Genomic DNA, 17,818 nt, shown 5'->3' on the forward strand with positions numbered 1-17,818 from the left:
CTGCCTCTGAGCAGCTCATATCACTTTACAACCAGTTGTTAGATATTTTAAAGGAAACTAAACACTGTTTTCTGATGAAATAGCTATAATTATAGCTTTATGCTAATAGTGCTGTCAGTAAAATATTGATTTACAATAACTTTATCATCTTTTCTTTAACCAAATGAGGTGCAGACAGTTTTACAGCCAACCTGCTGAATATTGACATGTTGGTTGTTTCTGTTCTGCGGTCTGCAGGTCTTGAGGTTAAGTCAGATCAGCTGTATTGATTGATCTATTTAGTCAAATGTAAATGTTTGGGTTCTGATTTATCTCCATATGCAACCTCACGACTGATGTAAAAAGCAGATTGTGCCTCAGCTGAAAATCAAGGGCAGACCTCTCAGAGTGTAACAAGTCCGTAAACTTTTACCTACTTGGACAGGAAGCGAGTTTTATCATGAGGAGTCAAAGTTCACAAATCTCTCAGCTGCGTGTCTGTCTGCGCTGATTGGCTCAAACCTCGCCTGATTCAGACAAAGTTTTCTGCCATGTCACAACCACACATCAAGCAGGCGGAGGAGCGAAGAAAGTGCAACGATGTCTTTATTTATCGGCCACGTGTGTGCTACAATATGACTTCAGACATGCATCAATATGAACACAGAGAGCTGAAAACACTTGCAGATCTGTTAACCTGCCATTCAAATTTAACAATCAGATAGATCTTCTGGAACTGTTGCATGATCAGATTTGTTCTTCATAATAAAATGTCATGCAGAAGCATTTTTGGGGCCTTTGAGTTTCTTCAGAAGACAGACAGAGAGCTCACACATGCACAGGTGAAGGTGACAGAGACAGTAGGAGTGTTGATTTCAATTCTTAATCAAAAATCGATCGAAATCGAAAGCAGGATCGGCCATTCTCCCAGGGTTTTTCTTCTCTTCTCCCCGGCCATGTTGCAGGGGTTCAGCACGTGTATAAATAAAAAGCTGTGTCCAGTTGACCCTTCATTAAGCCCCGCCCTCCTTAGTTACTGTTGCTATGTCAATTTGGAGTAATTATTGAAACTTGCCATGAACAAAAGCAGCATTTCATTTCTTGCTGACATCAATGGATTTTGTTGGCTAACGTGATGACTCTCGTTAGTGCAGCTAGCTAATGCTAATGCTAATGCTTGAACTCCTTAGGTCAGCGGAGATGTCCATCTTCAGCTAGTTTTTTAATGTTTCCATCTGACCTTTCTTAAAAGGAGAACCCTGAAAAAAGGCTCTTAAATATGTAAAGTTGTTTCGTGGCTGTGCACATCATCAGGGTTGCCAGGTCTGTGTTTTTACCGCACCTATTTTTCATGCAAAATCCATCAAATATCTGTAAATACACATTCATATTTTAAATGAAATAATTTATTTACGCCTAAATGATACTAAAGTGACTCAGACTCACAGCATACACACACAGACCCGGCATATAAACACACACAAATTCGATGGGCCTTGCTGTTTGTCTGCTGTTGCCAGTTTTATTGGCCATCAGGCTGAGTTTAATCTGCCACTGGACTAGTTTTGTCACACAGACCTGGCAACCCTGCGCATGATATAGCATTAATTCTAAATGACTCAGGCTAAAGCTAGCTTACATCCCAGCAAACACTGATCAGACAGTGAAATAAGACACATATATGTGTAAACAGGCGACAGAAATACACTCCATGTTGGAAAAGGAAGCACGGGAACTAGATTAAGTGCAGTGGACCTTGAGACGGTCACTCAGCCACACTGCCATTGTCCCGGGAAGAGAGCAGGTATAAGAGCTAAACTAACTTGGCTTAAACCTAACAGAGAAATCCTGGGAGAGATGCACCGTCGTCGGCCCACTTTGATTCTGCACCGGCCCACATCCTCCTCCTCAAACCCCCAAAATTAACCCCTGAAAAAGCCACGAGCTCCAACACAAGTCTGGCTGGAAGTAACGTTACCGCAGCTGGTAAGCTAATGTTAATTAGCCGGATATGCTAATATTTGCAGCTTACGTTCAAACAGAAAAAGACAAAGTTTAATCTATTTCCTACATGTGCTCTCATGTTTTAACTTTTGGAAGGCTACAAAAAAGCATTGCTGCCATAGTTACAGTTGCTAAGCTGGTTGTTCGGAGGTGGGCCTTAGCATAGGCTCAGTTCTTTGACTGACCCTCGCTCTCCACCGTCGCCACAGTTATCTAGCAGCTAGCTAAGTGTTTCTTCTAGCAGATAAAGACGCCATTTAATCCATGTGCTCTTGTGTTTTTATCTTTTTGAAAGTTTACAAAAAAGATGCCACTGTCCAAACTCATGAGACACCAAGTATTACTGCCTTGGTTACGATTGCTAAGCATTGATTGGACAGTTGCTGTTCAGAGGTGGGGCTTAGCTTAGGTTAAGTTCTTTGACTGACCCTCGCTCTTCACCATCGCTACGGTTATCTAGCAGCTAGCTAAGTTTTTCCGCTGATAACATTAATTCGTGGTAAGTAGTGTTTCACACAACTCTGCTGTGAAGAATGCAGGACGCCATTGTAACTTTTCAAAAAATAAAAATTGGCAGTTATATCACACTTAGCTCGTCTTTTAAAGAAGAATTTGAATCTATAAATGACAGATCTCCAGGCATAAAACTAATAATCTGTTACAAATCAAGACTTGATATGACACCTGCACCGATAAAAAAACCATGAAAATCAAATCAGATCGAGGATTTCGAGGCTCATGACTGCGGTGATAAAGAAACCGACATGTTAACTGTATCAAAACTCAAACGCTTTTCACATCAACAACAAAAAAGTGAGTTTGTTCACATCATTTTAGTAACCAAACATCTCTACATGTGAATATTTAACATATGCATGATGCACGGTACAATAACACAAGTGAAATTAATGTTTTGGTGATGCAAGCACTCGAACAACGTGGTCATAGATCATCTGATAACACATAACATGATCTCATCTGACACGAGCACAGATCAACATGAGGAAAAGAGGTCAGAGACAGAAAACTGGGATTTCCCTCTGCTGGGTCTGAGCATCGAGGCACACATCATAACATACCATCTGAATGATAACGATACCGAGGCTTTTATCTACTCCATAAAATATGATAAACATTATTCAATCATTGCCGCGTGCCAGCTAAGGTTTATTTATGCCAGTTTATGATATGATAACAGTGAAAATGGCGAGATGAGCAGTGTGGTCACTCCTTATTACAAAGAGCCCCGAGGTCAACATCCATGTTGGTCACCTGAAAACTGTTGGAAACGCAACTTGCACAATGCACTTTGGGACAAACTACATAAAAGCAAGAGGATGATAATAATAATAGTGATAATAATAATAACTTGTCTATCCGAGCTCACTGGAAGACGACATTCTACAGGGAGAACGACAGAGAAAGAAAACACACAGGCGAGGGGGAAGACCTTTTAATCCTCAAACTGGACGGTGTTGTCGTTCAGCAGAACATGCCAGCGCTCGATCTTCTTGTCTTTGTTCTTGAGGCATTCGTACCAGTGCTTCAAACACTCGCCTTTAGCCTGGATGCCCAACTGACATCCTCCTGGAGGCGGAGATAAAATTCAACATTAATATGTGAATGAGAATAAGAGTGAACATGTATGCTAGCAGCTCTGTGAGGCTGAATTTATGCAAACTGATGTTTTGGGCAAAAAGTTAATTCCAACATGCTAACATTCCCACAGTTGCAATATTCTGTTGTTTACCATATTCACCGTCTTAGTTTAGCTTGTTAGCATGCTAACATTTTCAAATGGAGTGTTGCAGCCTGGAACTTACCATCACTACATTGCCTTACGAAGGAAAAAGGCAGAAACTTTTCTTGTTGTCGAGCCAAAATAGTTGCAGGCAGATAATTGGATATGTGGCAATTTTATAGCTTTATATCAGGTTATTGTTTCTACATATTAATCCTGACCTCTGATTTGACCTTTGACCATATTAGGAAGTTCCTGCATTCTGCCTTTGTAGAGCTTACCAAAAAATAATGGGTCATACCAAAGCTGAAGGCAGTAACTTCCATTTTATCTGATCACTTTATCTTTAAAAAGCAGAATAAGAACAAATATGATCAAATCCTCAGTCTGATAATGACATCAAATGAAAGTATAATGGGAGTATAATGAGAGTATAATGCACACTTTTCCTCATTTTCTAGCAGATATTTGATGTTAGAATACAGTAACTGAAGTTACAGTAGTTTGGTTTCTCTGCGTTTTTTTTTTGTTTTGTTTTTTTTCAGTTACTGTAATTTCGACCTCCTATATTTCTCCAAAATAAAACACATTTGAGAGAAGACATTTGTCCACATGACAAAAGATGTCGCAAAAATGATTAAATGAAAAATGATTTCCTTTGCAGGGCAGAGTAGCTCCATTCACAAAAACCTGGTTGGATTTTACCGTTGGATTTTGGATCAGTGCAGAAAAAAGCGCCGCTAGCTCTGCGAAAATGACAGATTGTAGTAATGAAGGATGATGGATGAGGAAATGCGATTGCAAGACCGTATCCACACTTACCAATGAAATCATTGGATTTTCCCATGTCGTAGTCCCAGACTGAGATGTCGAGGGTTTTCTTGGCGAGCTCGCCGTGCTTTATTTCATAACTGAATTCCTGAAACACAGTGAAATGACAGAGTTTATTACCAAATCCATGAAGATGGTAAAGTTCAGTGTGAGCAAATTTAAAGCAACAGTTTAGAAAGAACTGACCTCGTTAAACTCTGGGTTCAGGGTTTTCTTTTTTATCTGTGTCTTGTTTTTAGCTTTCTTCCCCATATCTGGCTTCAGACATCTACAGCACAGAAGATTCAAAATTAATGTTAGAATATTAAACATATTATAATTCAACATGTGTAACATTTGTGGTCTAAATGACTGGAAGAAAATAGCGTGTTTAAACCTCTGTGGACCTTTTTTACACAAAGTCAGAAAGTGGTGCTCAGTGAAATCGTCACTGATAGTTTCTGACGCACGTTGTCATTTTCACCTTCAACAACCAAGATTTGTAGGTAGCAAATGTACTGCACCTATTTCTCCATCCATGTATTGATCCATGGTTTCAAATTACAGGGGAGCTCAGCTCCTCTGGAAAGGACTTGAAATGAACTTTCACTCTGAACTTTAGACCCTGCATTATAGCAGTGGTTCCCAAACTTTTTCTGGCCCCTTCAGAAGTAAAAAAAAAAAGTCTGAGCCCCCCGTCAGTCCACAACTATTATCAGTCATGAACTATAACTGGGGAAAAAACTGATACAAAATGATTCAGGTTGAATTTTAGTGAAATAAAGGTCAGCATGACAGCATCAGAAAACTTTTCTTTCTTTATTTCTCCCACAAAAATCATATTAATTTGACTTTTACTCTTAACTCCTGCAATAACATGTCTGAAACATGTTTATTCATTTTCTTGCCAAGAGTAAATGAGAAAACTGTCTCGTGGCTGCAGCTTCATATTTATCATATCGATCTTCTCATCTAACTGTCAGCAAGAAAGCGAATAATGTATGTTCCAAAAATGTCAGACTAGTCCTTTAACAATAATCTGGCAAGTCTTGGTGAGAGTTGATCTGTACAGATGAGGATGAGGAGGAGCGTTTACACTTTGACGAAGGGGTCCGAGTATCCGTTGGAGTCCATGGCGGCCAGGTGAGCACAGCGGACCACGCCCACAATCAGACGACTCTGCTGACTGTTGTACGTCAGTGACACCAGGATACGACCCCTCTCCTCCGAATCCTCGCCTTCGTTCAGCTGCACGCACACACACACACACACACACACACACACACACACACACACACACACACACACACACACACACACACACACACACACACACACACACAGTCATAGTGTTTCACTTTACTGCATTTTGCTGATCTTAATGCTCCTTTGCCCCGTACACAGACAGTTTCAGGAGGGATTAAACGTGATTATTATAATATGTACTAATGGAGGATAATGTACGTGCTTAAGTACAAAATTATCTACATATAAATCATTATGCAACAGGGTTAACTTCTTTACATTAACGTTAAGTCTGTTTCTAAATACTTTATGTAATCTCCTCAAGCAGTTGGCCACTGCAGTTTTTATCAAACGTTACTCAAACAGGAGGAAATAGTATATTTCTCGGGGACTATTTTCAGTGGCGGATTAATCCACATTTAGTGCTCTAGTGAGTTTTCTGGCAGCAGAACGGTGTGTGTGGGATTGTGCCAAAATAAACTAGGGTTTGTGTGTTCATGGTATAAAACAGGGGTCAGAAACCTTTCAAAGAGATCAAAAGAGACATTTTTGGCCAAATTAAACAAAAAGAAAATCTGTCAGGAGCCTCAGCTACTAAATTCTCTCTTTACCCTGAAGACTTTTCTGGTTTTTGTTTTTTAACTTGGCATCCACAGCGAGTTTATGGAAACCCAAGAAGAGAAACACAGCGAGCCATTTTAGTTGATGAAATATTAAAACTTTTTTTTTTTATTTGGTGTATAGGCTACATAGTTTTTACAGCTGGAGAATCACTTTACACTGTAAAAAAAAGTAGTGGAGAACTTAAAATTTCAGTAGATTTTTGAGTTTTGAACCCAACTTAAGCTCTTAAGTTGTCTAAATTTAGCATACACTTCAAACTGATAATGCTGGCTAAAATACGTTTGCTGCAGACCCTGTCCACAGCAGATCACTGGTCAGCCTCCATGCTGGTACCCCTCGTAAGCCCACTTAAAATAATCTCTCCCTTTAAAATCTGTGTAGAACTCACTGGGATCATTTTTATACGCGGTAACATGAAACCCAGGACACTTCAGGACGAGTTCCCACCATGACTGGCTGAATGAATGTAATCGATAGCGGAAACGGTGAATATTAAAATGATATTGATGAAGAAATTTAATCAATCATGTCCCGGTTCTAACCTGATCTGCTTATGAAGGTCAGTATCACATCCCTGCTTCTCTATATATAAACAGCACAGAGGAATGAGATATATCAGGCTTTGGACTTTTCAAGGGAGGAAAAATGTAGAATATCACCAGACTTATCCTTTAACTTAATAACTTTACACTTTGTGGATTTTACTTGAATCGTCATGTGTGCAGAAGAAAAGTCATCCATGTGAGTGTCTTACGTCATCTTCATAAAGAGCCATGCCACGTGCCGGTCCTCCTACAGCCTTCTTCACCTGAGAGGAGAACAAACCAGGAATATTCATTATTATCATAATTATCATCATTACCAGAATCATCATTGCTTTTGTGAACACCAGAGGAAAATTGTATGATCGAATGTGCAAAGAGTCGACACAGTGCAGCCAACAAAAAGACACTGTAGTTCAACACTTTGGGAGCTGCGCTTCCACTGTAAAAACAAAAAAGCTGAGAAAACTCAAAATTTCAAGGCAACATACTGCAATAGAAGAACTCTGATTTTAACGTAACGGTCCTGAGGCTTCTGAACAGTGGGAGTAAGTGGAGTTTCATTTAAATTACATCTAAAACTGAACAACATCTCTGTCCAGTGACACTAGATCTTAAGTAAGCAGTTCTGAAGTAGTTCACAGGTGATTTAGGTGAACTGCTCCTTTAATGTTAATGTTCTGTACACTCTTTAACAGTGTGAGATGTCAGTGTGGTTCTCAGGCTCACCGGGATCACTCGCTCCAAACAAACACTGAAGTTCTTCTTCTGGTCAAACTTCAGCTTCTTCAGGGCGACTCGTGTCTCTCCGATGAATTCATTGTGTCCAAACGTGTCCTCGTCACTCACTGAGAGCCTGGAGACAGACGACAGCGGGACGTATGAGACTCTTTTACCTTTACATGACTAGGACAGTGTACAGTTCTGTACCAGTTTTCTCTTGTGCCATGATCGGACTGATCCTCAATTAGTTTTAAAATGACTTCATTTGTGTGTGGGAGTTTGCTTCAGAAAACACTACTGGCAACTGACCCTTTGCTAAGCTCTGCCCTCCTTAGTTACTGTTGCTACGCCTGCCAAACCTTCCATTCTCGCACTGCATTTATGCAGTTTACAGTGATAATGGCGGCAGATCTGACATCAAAACTGGGAGTAACAGTTGAAACATGAGGTCCGTGATTCCTTAGAGAAGTTAAACAAAAGCAGCTTCTCATTTCTAACTGACGACGGTGGATTTTGTCGCTTAAATAACGACTCACAGATAGATTTCATAAGTGTAGCTTGCTGGTGTAAGCTAATGCTAATGCTAACTCGACTTGAGTCAGCCAAGAAGTCAAGTATCACTCTTCTCAGCCTCCTGCACACCTTCAACATGGACAGAAATGGAAAGTTTGAGAGGTCCTAGTTACAGTTGCTAAGCTATGATTGGACAGTTGCTGTTTGGTTTAGTGAAGGGTCAATAATTGCCAATATTCTGTATTACACAGAAACAAATCACAGTCGCTTCACTTTGAAGTGATGCAAAACAAATCTGAAGTAACTCAACATCAGTGCAGTGAAACGATGGAAGAACACAGTAACTGAAGTTACTGCAGTAATCACACACAGAGAGAAGAGAGAGAGAAGATATTTGTCCACATGACAGAGGATGTCTGTAAACTTAGGCTGAGGTTGTTCTTACCGGAGAGTTTTGCGTGACATTTCATCGTCAGTGATGCCGTGGTAGATCAGAGTCTCGTTCCACACCGGATTCAGAGTGTTCTTAAGAGTCTTGGTGCGAAGCTTGTTCGACTGAGGAACAGTAACACAGAACAAGACAAACATCAGACATGTTGCTGATTCAGAGCCGTGACTAAATAACTGAGGAACCGGCGCTCATCAGAACATGAAACTTTAAATTGTTGAGTAAGATGTTCAGTCAGGATAATAAGACAGTAATGGAAAGTCATCAGTCATGCACCAACAGTGTGTGGGCTCATATATTTGCTGCCGTGAGCATTAGTCGATGGCTTATTGCTACATCATGTAATTTAAGTGCATCCTAAATTGAATAAAGTCACTCCTACACCTTCTTCAGAGGCCGTGTGCTGTTATGAGCTCAGTGAACACAACATTTCTTCACAGTGCATCAACCGACGGCTCCATACAGCTCTGAAAGGGCCAGTGTGTGAGGATCTATTGGCAGAAATGGAGTTTAATATTCATAAATATGTTTTCACTGGTGTATAATCACTGTCTGTTGTGTTTTTATTACCTTAGAGTTAGCTGAGTGCAGGTTTAGATACTGCCTTCAAAGTCTTGTGGCCATCAGAGGCTCCCTTACATCAGGGGTTTGCAACTTTTATCATCAAAAGAGCTATTTTTGGCCCAAAAAAACAAGAAAGTCATCCATAGCGAGTTTATGGAGACTCAAGAAGATGAACCACCAATATTTTGTTGGTGTACCGGCGACATTGTTTTTTTTTACAGTTAAAGAATGTAAGAATCATTTTACACTGTAAAAAATGAGACAACTCAACATTTCAAGGCAAGACACTGCAATAGATTTCTGAATTTTGAGGCAAACTTAAACTGTTGGCTTTAAAAAGTTTTGCTGATCTATAATCTTAAATTGAGATTTGTCATTATTCTGGTGCCTGAAAATTTAATGGTTTTAACTGAAAATTGGAAATGGACATTTTTAACCATCATTTACCTCAATGAATTTACTCAGTGAGTTTTCAAATACAACTTTTTGGGGGTTTCTAAAACTCAAAGATTTACGTTTATCCAAAGATGAAAACTTAAATCTCAATTAGGTCTAACTTTTTTCAAAACTTCAGACTTTGTGTTGGGTTCAGAACTCAAAAATCTGTTGCAGTATGCTGCCTTTAAGTTTGAGCTTTTGCAGGGTTTTCTGTTTTTACAGTGTAGCCCTACAACAATGATAAATGAAAATTAAAATGTTAAAAAAAAAAAAAAAATTTCAATTTTTTTGCCAAAGTCACAGGGAGCCACTGGAGGGCAGCTAAAGAGCCACGTGTGGCTCCGGAGCCCGACGTTTACATGCTTGGAAGGGGAGGGTGAGGCAACGAGTTTATAATCTACAACCTCAGTCACCACTAGATGTCACTAGATCTTACACACTGGTCACCTTCTAGTCTGTCACTCACACTGGTTTGGACTGTCTGCCGCCAACCTTGATCAGTATTTTTCTATGAACAAGAGGTCAAATTACTTGGCTGAACGTGGGCGGAACTCCACAGCTCTGCAGAGTGATTTTGATCTATTTTGAATCAGATGTTGTGTGACAGTACCTGCCCATCACCAAACAGCAGCCAAACAAAGTGAATAATTAGCTGATGAAGAACATGAAGACCAAAACAGAGCTAAAAGGAGAATAAACAGTCAGCTTAAACTCTCATGTGGTCAGAAACGTGTCAAGAAATGTATAAATAAACGAATAAGTTCATCCTGTGGAATTAAGACAAAAGTTTGTGTGAAACTGAACTTTTTGTGGAGTTCTGTCCCAAAACTCCCAAACAGACTAACAAACAAATAAATGAACATGGTTGTACCTTACTGGCTCCAGGTAGGAGGTGCAGTTTAACGTACGGGTCAGCGAGTCCGTTTGAGTCCATCGGCTTCAAACCCTGAGAGACAGAAAGAAAGATAATGATCAGAATCAGTGAGGACGGTGTTTCTGTATTTACACAAGTTTAATGTTGTTCTAACATTTTCCTCAGAGTCACTGATTGATCTAATTTACACATACTGGAGACGTCCTGTCTTTTCTTGTCTGGTCTTGGTTTGTCTGGTCTGGTCTCTTCTTGTCTTGTCCAAACCTATGTTGTCTTGTCTTGTTTTGTTATGTCCTGTCTTGTCTTGTCTACCTTGTTTGGTCCCGTCTTCCTTTTTTTTTCTAATTTGTTTGGTTGTCTTTTTATACTGTCCTGACCTGTCTTGTCCCATCTTGTTTTGTTGCGTCCTGCCCTATCTTGTCTTGTCCCATCTTTTCATGTCTTGTTTTGTCCAGTCTTGTCTTTTCTTGTCTCGTCTGATCTTTTATTGTCTTTTGTCCCATTTTTCTTGTCCTGTCCCATCTTGTCTTGTCTCATTTGTATTGTCCTGTCTGCCTTGTCTTGTCCTATGTTGTGTTGTCCTGTCCCATCTTTTCTTGTCCCAACTTGTCTTGTCCCATCTGTCCTTGTCTTGTCTTGTCTTTTCATTTCTTGTCCCATCTTGTCCCATCTTTCGTTGTCTTGTCTTCTCTTGTCTTGTCTTTTCCATCTTTTCTTGTTTAGTCTTGTGTTGCCTTTTATTTGCTTGTCCTGTCTTTTCTTGTTGTGTCCCACCCTGTGTTGTCTCGTCTTGTCTCATCTCATCTCGTGTGTGTGTGTGTGTGTGTGTGTTTACCTTGGCTTTAATGATGCAGCAGTGCAGGGTGTGGTTCTCCTGCTCGTAAAGGAGGCTGAACTCCAGAGAACCCAGAGTGGCTGCGAGAATAAAAACACAGGAGTCTGAACTTTTACACGACTCCTGTTGGAGAAACCAGCTTCATTTTAAAACAGATAAACATTGATTTGTTTCTCTTCATCGCTCCACTGGGAATTTATTTTACAGCTGCAGGCCCACAGAGAGGAAATGATTCTGTTCAACATCTGGATTTGGTAAAGACACTTTTCTCTAAGAGGAAATCAGTCTTACTGGCATCATCGGAGTCGTACTCGTCCTCGTCCTCTGTCCGATCAGGCGGGGGTCGTGGTGTTGGAGCGGGGTTGCTGACCGGTGGATTAACATTTCTGGTTGCAGGAATATGTGGACTGGACATAACAGGTTGTCTTTTTTCCTCCACAGCTGGAGGAGACACCGTCTCTTCCCTCTCAGGGCGTTTGTTTTCCACATCTGCAGCAGGAGCTGGTGACATCATGAGACAAAATCAGCACTTAATGACAGTCTGAAGCATCTTTTTATATGTTGATGTTGACGATAAATCTTTTGAAAGCGGCCCCGTGGCGTTGGGCTTATTCTTAGAAGGAGCAGTGCTGCTTCACCTGAGGTGGGGGCGACCTGCTGCGCGTTTGCCCGAGGTGGTTTGGAGGCTAACACATGTCTCTCAGTCTTCGTTACAGCTGCTGGAGAGGACTGACTCTCATTACAGCTGTCAGCTGTTGTTCTTGCTGTCTGCTCCCATTGTTCTGATCCACAGGACGACTGCTGCTGCTGCTGCGGCTCTGAGGAGACCAGAATATCACGGCCACCACAACAGACACTGACAGCTTCATTTGGACCAGCAACTTACAGCATGAAGTGCTGCTTAAACAGTAGTTCATACATAATACAGCACTGTAATTTAATGTCACACACAGAGGTCACACTGCTGCATAATGAGGACTTTCATTCTTTTAATTTCACATGTTTTGCTGCAAATACCTCTACAAGTATTACTACTCAGAGATGGTAAAACACACATTCTTTACTCAAGTAAAACTAATCTCATTTTGTCTTTTACGTAATTTTTTGTCTTGTTACGTCTTGTACATCATTTTCATCTTGTAGTGTCTTTTTTGTCATTTTCAAATGTAAGGAGTAGAAAGTAGAGATATTTAAGTTAAAAGTTGTCTGAAAAATAAATATTCAAATAAAGCAACAAGTCAAGATGATTTAATATAAAGTACGATGGTGGAAACTGCTGCAAACTTTCCTGATTAATTTACTCAGTAATAGCTGCTCGCCTGCTGCAGGTGTCAAGACAGTGAAGAGACAAAAGCACAGATGATTTTCTCCGTATCGCTGACTAACAGGACGGATGTTGGCACCGTTTCTTTTGGAACACCAGCATCTGCACATGATTTTCAAACGTCAAAATACAGTCCAAAAGTGACACGAGCAGCCAGCTTGTTATCAGGAGCTAACAGACGACGACACTTTGTGTTTTGTGCAGTTCATTCTGTAATAACACGAGACGTTTGTGTCCTGTGGCCACAGTGTCAGTAATGAAACATGAACGCCATCATTTGCCATTTAGATGTGTGTTTTGTCTTTGCAGCTCTATTTACCACCAATACTACGATTATTACAAATACTTAACAGTGTTCACTTTAACTGAAGCTGTCTCTGATAACTATGACCTGATGACTTTTTTATTTATAAAGTATTTAATGTGTATATGCATGCATGAAGATAATGTAAGGTGATGTGAAAATGACAGTAACTGTGGTCAGGAACGTTCAATAATACATGTGTCAATAATGTCTTTATATATTATGTGCAAATAAACTAAACAAAATTAAACTATTTTTTTTTTATTAATCAAAGCATATTTTTACACTATTATTTATTGTCTTGTAATGTACTGAAGAAGAAAACAAACTTACAACTGAAGAATCTTTATTTTTATTTTAAATACACTAAAACACAAACTACTGATAAGAAGGAGTAATAGAAGTACTAAATACAAAATTGTATAGTCATTAGAATGAATTTTAATATATTTTTATTTCAAACCTTCTGTATGTCTCTGTATGTTTTTTATGATTACCGTATCTCTGATGAGGTGTTGAGGGTTCCTGCGGTCCGTCGTGGCCTCCTGGAGGAGAACTGTTCTCGATGCTGGACTGTTGAGGTCTGGACAGAGGGAGGGGGGCGGGCAGACGCTGCTGGTCCCGTCCCTTGAAGAACCAAGCGCCTGAACGCTTCTGGACCTGCAGGAACACAGATAGAACAATAATAAACAGAATCAGCTGAAGGCTTAAAATGCAGAACTACATGACACACAACATACACAGTGATGTACTGTGACGGCATCATCTGCAGGTTTCCTTTGAAATAATGACTGAATTTTCATTTTTGGGTGAACTATCCCTTTAAGTCATAAACACAGCAGAGAAAACTAATAAAGATCTGACTTAGGAAGTTTTTTTTTTTTTCTCACTTGCCTCTCAGGGCTTCTGATACTGAAAGAAACACAGCACTTCAAAATCACCACCTGAAAAAGAGTGAAATGAGCTCACGCCTTCGACTGAACTCATTTATGGGAGAAAAAAAGTTGTGAACTTGAATTTCAAGAGAAAGTTTGGAGGAAGTTTAAATGTGGAGCTGCAGTCTGAGTGACTGTGGAGGCTGGAGTGAGAGGAGAGGAATGGAGTGACAGAGGTGGTGTTTCTCTGTGTGAATTTATATGATTGAATATGAATAAAATGGCTTATTAATTGTTTTATTTTACTGATAAAGCAACTGTTAATTTCTTCATTCTTTTATTTTATGGACCGGACACATGATGAGTTTGTGTTTGCAGGATTACAGAGTAGTTATTCTGTGTATGAGTGACAGGAGGGAGCATTTATTTAAAGAGTCTGGGCTCCCTGAGGCACAGAGCTCAACAAACGCCGCTTCATCAAAACAGCATTGTATAACTGCGTACTTCATGTTTTATATTAATCAAAATATTACATCTACTTATATATTTTTTAAATTAAATAAATCTTTAAATAAATCGTGGCTTATTAATCACTTTGGATTCTGAAGGAGTATCAATGGAGGGTAATTTTGCAGGTCACTGGACAGTGAAATGCAATTCTGTGTGAGTCTAAAAGGCAGAAAATGGTTCATATGATGAGAAAAGCTCCTGTTCTGCAGGAAGGAGGACGACATAATGACATAAATAACACCACTCTGTTCTTCATCTTTCCTTCCTCCTCACCTCTATGTGCTCGTTGCAGATTCTGCACAGCCACACTGGACACGTCCTGCTGTTGCTCGAAATCCCACATTTGCTGCACATGTGCTGCAAAGAGGCAATTACATACATCATACTTCCACAGAGAGAGAGAGAGAGAGAGAGAGAGAGAGAGAGAGAGAGAGAGAGAGAGAGAGAGAGAGAGAGAGAGAGAGAAGCTTAATCCTGCACAGATTTAGTTCTTGATGGCAGGTGCACAGAGCACATATATTTTTACAGTTCACGCAGCATTAACCTCTTGACTTAGTTACTGAAAGCAGCAAGAAACAGAATGTCATGCATGAGACCAGGATGTACACAGAGCGTGTCGCTACTAGTTAGCATATGGGCCACTGGCTGCTTATCGCCATAGGAAACCTCTCAGGATCCACACAACACGATAGAAAATATAGTAAACAGAAATCCTGTCCGTGCAGAGACGCCCTCACATCCTCTGGGAGCTACACTGTAAAAAAAATCACACAGGAATGCAGTGGAATCAAGTAATTTTTCTCATTAATTTAACATAAACACAGTTAATTTTCACAGGAAACTTTTCTTCAGTTTAAGTCACAGCTGTTTGACTGAAATGCTGTTTAGTTTTAGTCAAATGTTTTAGTTTTAGGTGAATAAATATAACATTTTAGTCAACAAAATCTACAGTGGATTTGTCAACTAAAAAAAAACAGATTTACACTTACAACATTTTTGTCTAATTTTTAGTATCAGTAGATTTTGTCATAGTTCTCGTCATCGTAAATTACTTTCTGTCTTATTATTTTCTCGTTTGTTGTCAGTGAAAAAATGTTTTTGATGAAAATAGTTATATTGGTTATAAATTCAAGTTAATAAAACTTAAAGTAGTAAATAAGTATCTTAATTATTAGTTATTAATGTATTAACTGACAATATATTTTTTGTGTGCCAGTTTTCGGAGCTCACAGGTTTTCTCATGGTTTGATTTGTTCTGCCTTGCTCTGTTAAAGACAGATGAAAATGCACCTAAACAGAGACAAAGATTAGTGTTTTGTGGCTTACTAATTATTAATGATTAATTGATTATTGACTTTTAATGTGTTCAAATATCTGTGAAGAAAAATGCACAAAATTTTTATCCCTAAAAACAAGCAGTTCCTTTTTACAGCGTCTGTTGTCTTTTGTTATTGAAGCAGAAATAATGCAGATATCCACCTACTTTCTTGCACTGCATGCAGAGGACAGCTGTGACCCCCTGTGGTCCAAAAGCCGTCCCACACAGCAGACAGTGAGACTGTCCGTCACCACACGCCGTCCTCTTGATATTATCCAGGCGGCTGGAGAGACGCCTGAGAACCCATGCAAACAAATGTGAGCACAGACACAAACTTGGCACAGGTTTCACACCAAAAAAATCATCCGGCTAAGTGAGCGTGTGTGTGTGCGTGCGTGCGTGTGTGTGTGCGTGTGTGTGTGTGTGTGTGTGTGTGTGTGTGTGTGTGTGTGTGTGTGTGTGTGTGTGTGATTCTGTGCAACAGAGACAATAGTTTTCCATCTCACTCAATCCTCTCCTGCTCCATGCTCTCCATCATGGCAGCTCGAGCCAGGACACTGTTGATGATCTCCTTCTCCTCATCCGTGAGCTCCTCCCCCGGGGCGCCGCCAGACATGTTCATCGTCCACCTAATGACACACACAAACACACAAAAATAGACACACAGAGCGTAAGTGGCATGCAAAGTAAAAACGCAGCTCAGACAAAAGGCCAGGAACTCCAAAAAGTGCAGCGAGACGCTAAAACGTGAGGACAGGAGCACAGCTGGAAACATTTGGGGCTTAAAGCAACACTGAGCAACTGCAAAAAAAACTGTTGCACACAACACAACACAACACAACACAACACAACACAACACAACACAACACAACACAACACAACACAACGGGTCACATGATGACTTAATAACCAAGTGATCATCTCATACATTTTGTTCATGCATCTCAAACTACCAGCCTGGAGGCCAAATCTGACCAGCGAACCATCTCACAGGGACAAAAACTGCAAACTAGATGAAGTTGGGAAAAATTTCAAACTTAAGTAAAATTTTGAGCTTTAAGATTTTTTACTTCTACTAATCAAAATTATGCTATCAGCACCAACATAATGCTCAGTATATTACACTGAATACACTAAATATTAGGTTGAACACTAAATATTAGGTTGAACACTGATGCAAAATCAGTTAATAACCCTTAAAAATACTAAGTAAAACCAGACTGTGAGACCCTGTTAGGTTTCTCTTGCAGCAAAACAAATTAAAACAAAGTTAAAGATAAAATAAAGGAAAAACATGTTTATCTGCTCACAATAATGCAGCTACTATCAGAATAATTAACGAATCCATTTAAACATTAATAGTCTGAATCCACAGTACTGTCACCCCGTTTACTTCATGTAAAATATTCAAAGAAAACTGTGACAGTTTGGGTTTTATTCAAAAAACTTGTTTCTGCTGTTTCCACCAACCCACAGCCATTTTTTGATGTGTGTAAAGACGCCTGTGTACCTATTTTGGAAAGAAATTAGGTTATGTAAGACTCGATCAAGGTGGCTATATTTGTTGTGTGCATAATTATGAGCCGCAGCCCTTTAGGCTACAGATGGAACTTAAATAACTGCTCTGCTGCTTTGGGACGGTTTTACAGATTTAATCTGTATCCCGCAGAGTGTCCATGCACATATGGCAGGCACATGCACAGCTTGACCACGGCTCATGAAACACTACAACTGACAGTTTCTGCACTATCAGAGAAGAGAACAACCTCTCTGTAATCCTCAGTGTAACGTAGATGTGACTGACTGTCCTCTTGTTCTGCATGTGTTCTTATTGATGTGTGTTTGATCAATTTTATCCCCACTAGAGGCACAACTAGAACAGAACAGAAAGCCTTTATCATCACTGTACAGGATACAACAAAACTGGGGTGAAAAAAATAACACAACAAAACATCCTGAGCGAAAACAAACAAATATCAGTGAGTCGGTCCAACCGTTTTCGTCCGGACTGATCTCAACATCTTTTAGACGATGTGTCCTGTAAGTCTGTGCACAGAAATGAAAAATGAAGTTGACATTTGTGGGTTTTTGTGTGAAAGTCTTGACAACTACTGGATGGATTGTCGAACATGAAATTTACCAGTGAG

The 17,818-nt window shown here is 39.8% G+C and overlaps 1 protein-coding gene across 1 annotated transcript in view; it reads right to left on the minus strand.

The window, feature by feature from the left end:
• Window positions 1-2,726: 2,726 nt before the first annotated feature.
• Window positions 2,727-17,818, minus strand: part of rph3aa (rabphilin 3A homolog (mouse), a) — a 28,973-nt gene continuing 13,881 nt past the window's right edge. Inside the window, exons 2-16 of the mRNA XM_084746274.1 lie at window positions 16,178-16,300; window positions 15,837-15,966; window positions 14,627-14,710; window positions 13,466-13,628; window positions 11,979-12,158; window positions 11,632-11,841; window positions 11,341-11,420; window positions 10,503-10,577; window positions 8,627-8,736; window positions 7,675-7,801; window positions 7,158-7,211; window positions 5,631-5,782; window positions 4,742-4,823; window positions 4,547-4,643; window positions 2,727-3,570 (exon numbers count right to left, since the gene is read on the minus strand). Of these exons, the coding sequence (XP_084602400.1) occupies window positions 3,437-3,570; window positions 4,547-4,643; window positions 4,742-4,823; window positions 5,631-5,782; window positions 7,158-7,211; window positions 7,675-7,801; window positions 8,627-8,736; window positions 10,503-10,577; window positions 11,341-11,420; window positions 11,632-11,841; window positions 11,979-12,158; window positions 13,466-13,628; window positions 14,627-14,710; window positions 15,837-15,966; window positions 16,178-16,293 (1,794 nt within the window). The 5' untranslated portion in view covers window positions 16,294-16,300 and the 3' untranslated portion in view covers window positions 2,727-3,436. The remainder of the gene's footprint in view (window positions 3,571-4,546; window positions 4,644-4,741; window positions 4,824-5,630; window positions 5,783-7,157; window positions 7,212-7,674; window positions 7,802-8,626; window positions 8,737-10,502; window positions 10,578-11,340; window positions 11,421-11,631; window positions 11,842-11,978; window positions 12,159-13,465; window positions 13,629-14,626; window positions 14,711-15,836; window positions 15,967-16,177; window positions 16,301-17,818) is intronic.

This window comes from Lutjanus erythropterus, chromosome 20, assembly GCF_056507025.1.
Source record: "Lutjanus erythropterus isolate fLutEry1 chromosome 20, fLutEry1.hap2, whole genome shotgun sequence".
NCBI classification, from domain to species: Eukaryota; Metazoa; Chordata; class Actinopteri; order Lutjaniformes; family Lutjanidae; genus Lutjanus; species Lutjanus erythropterus.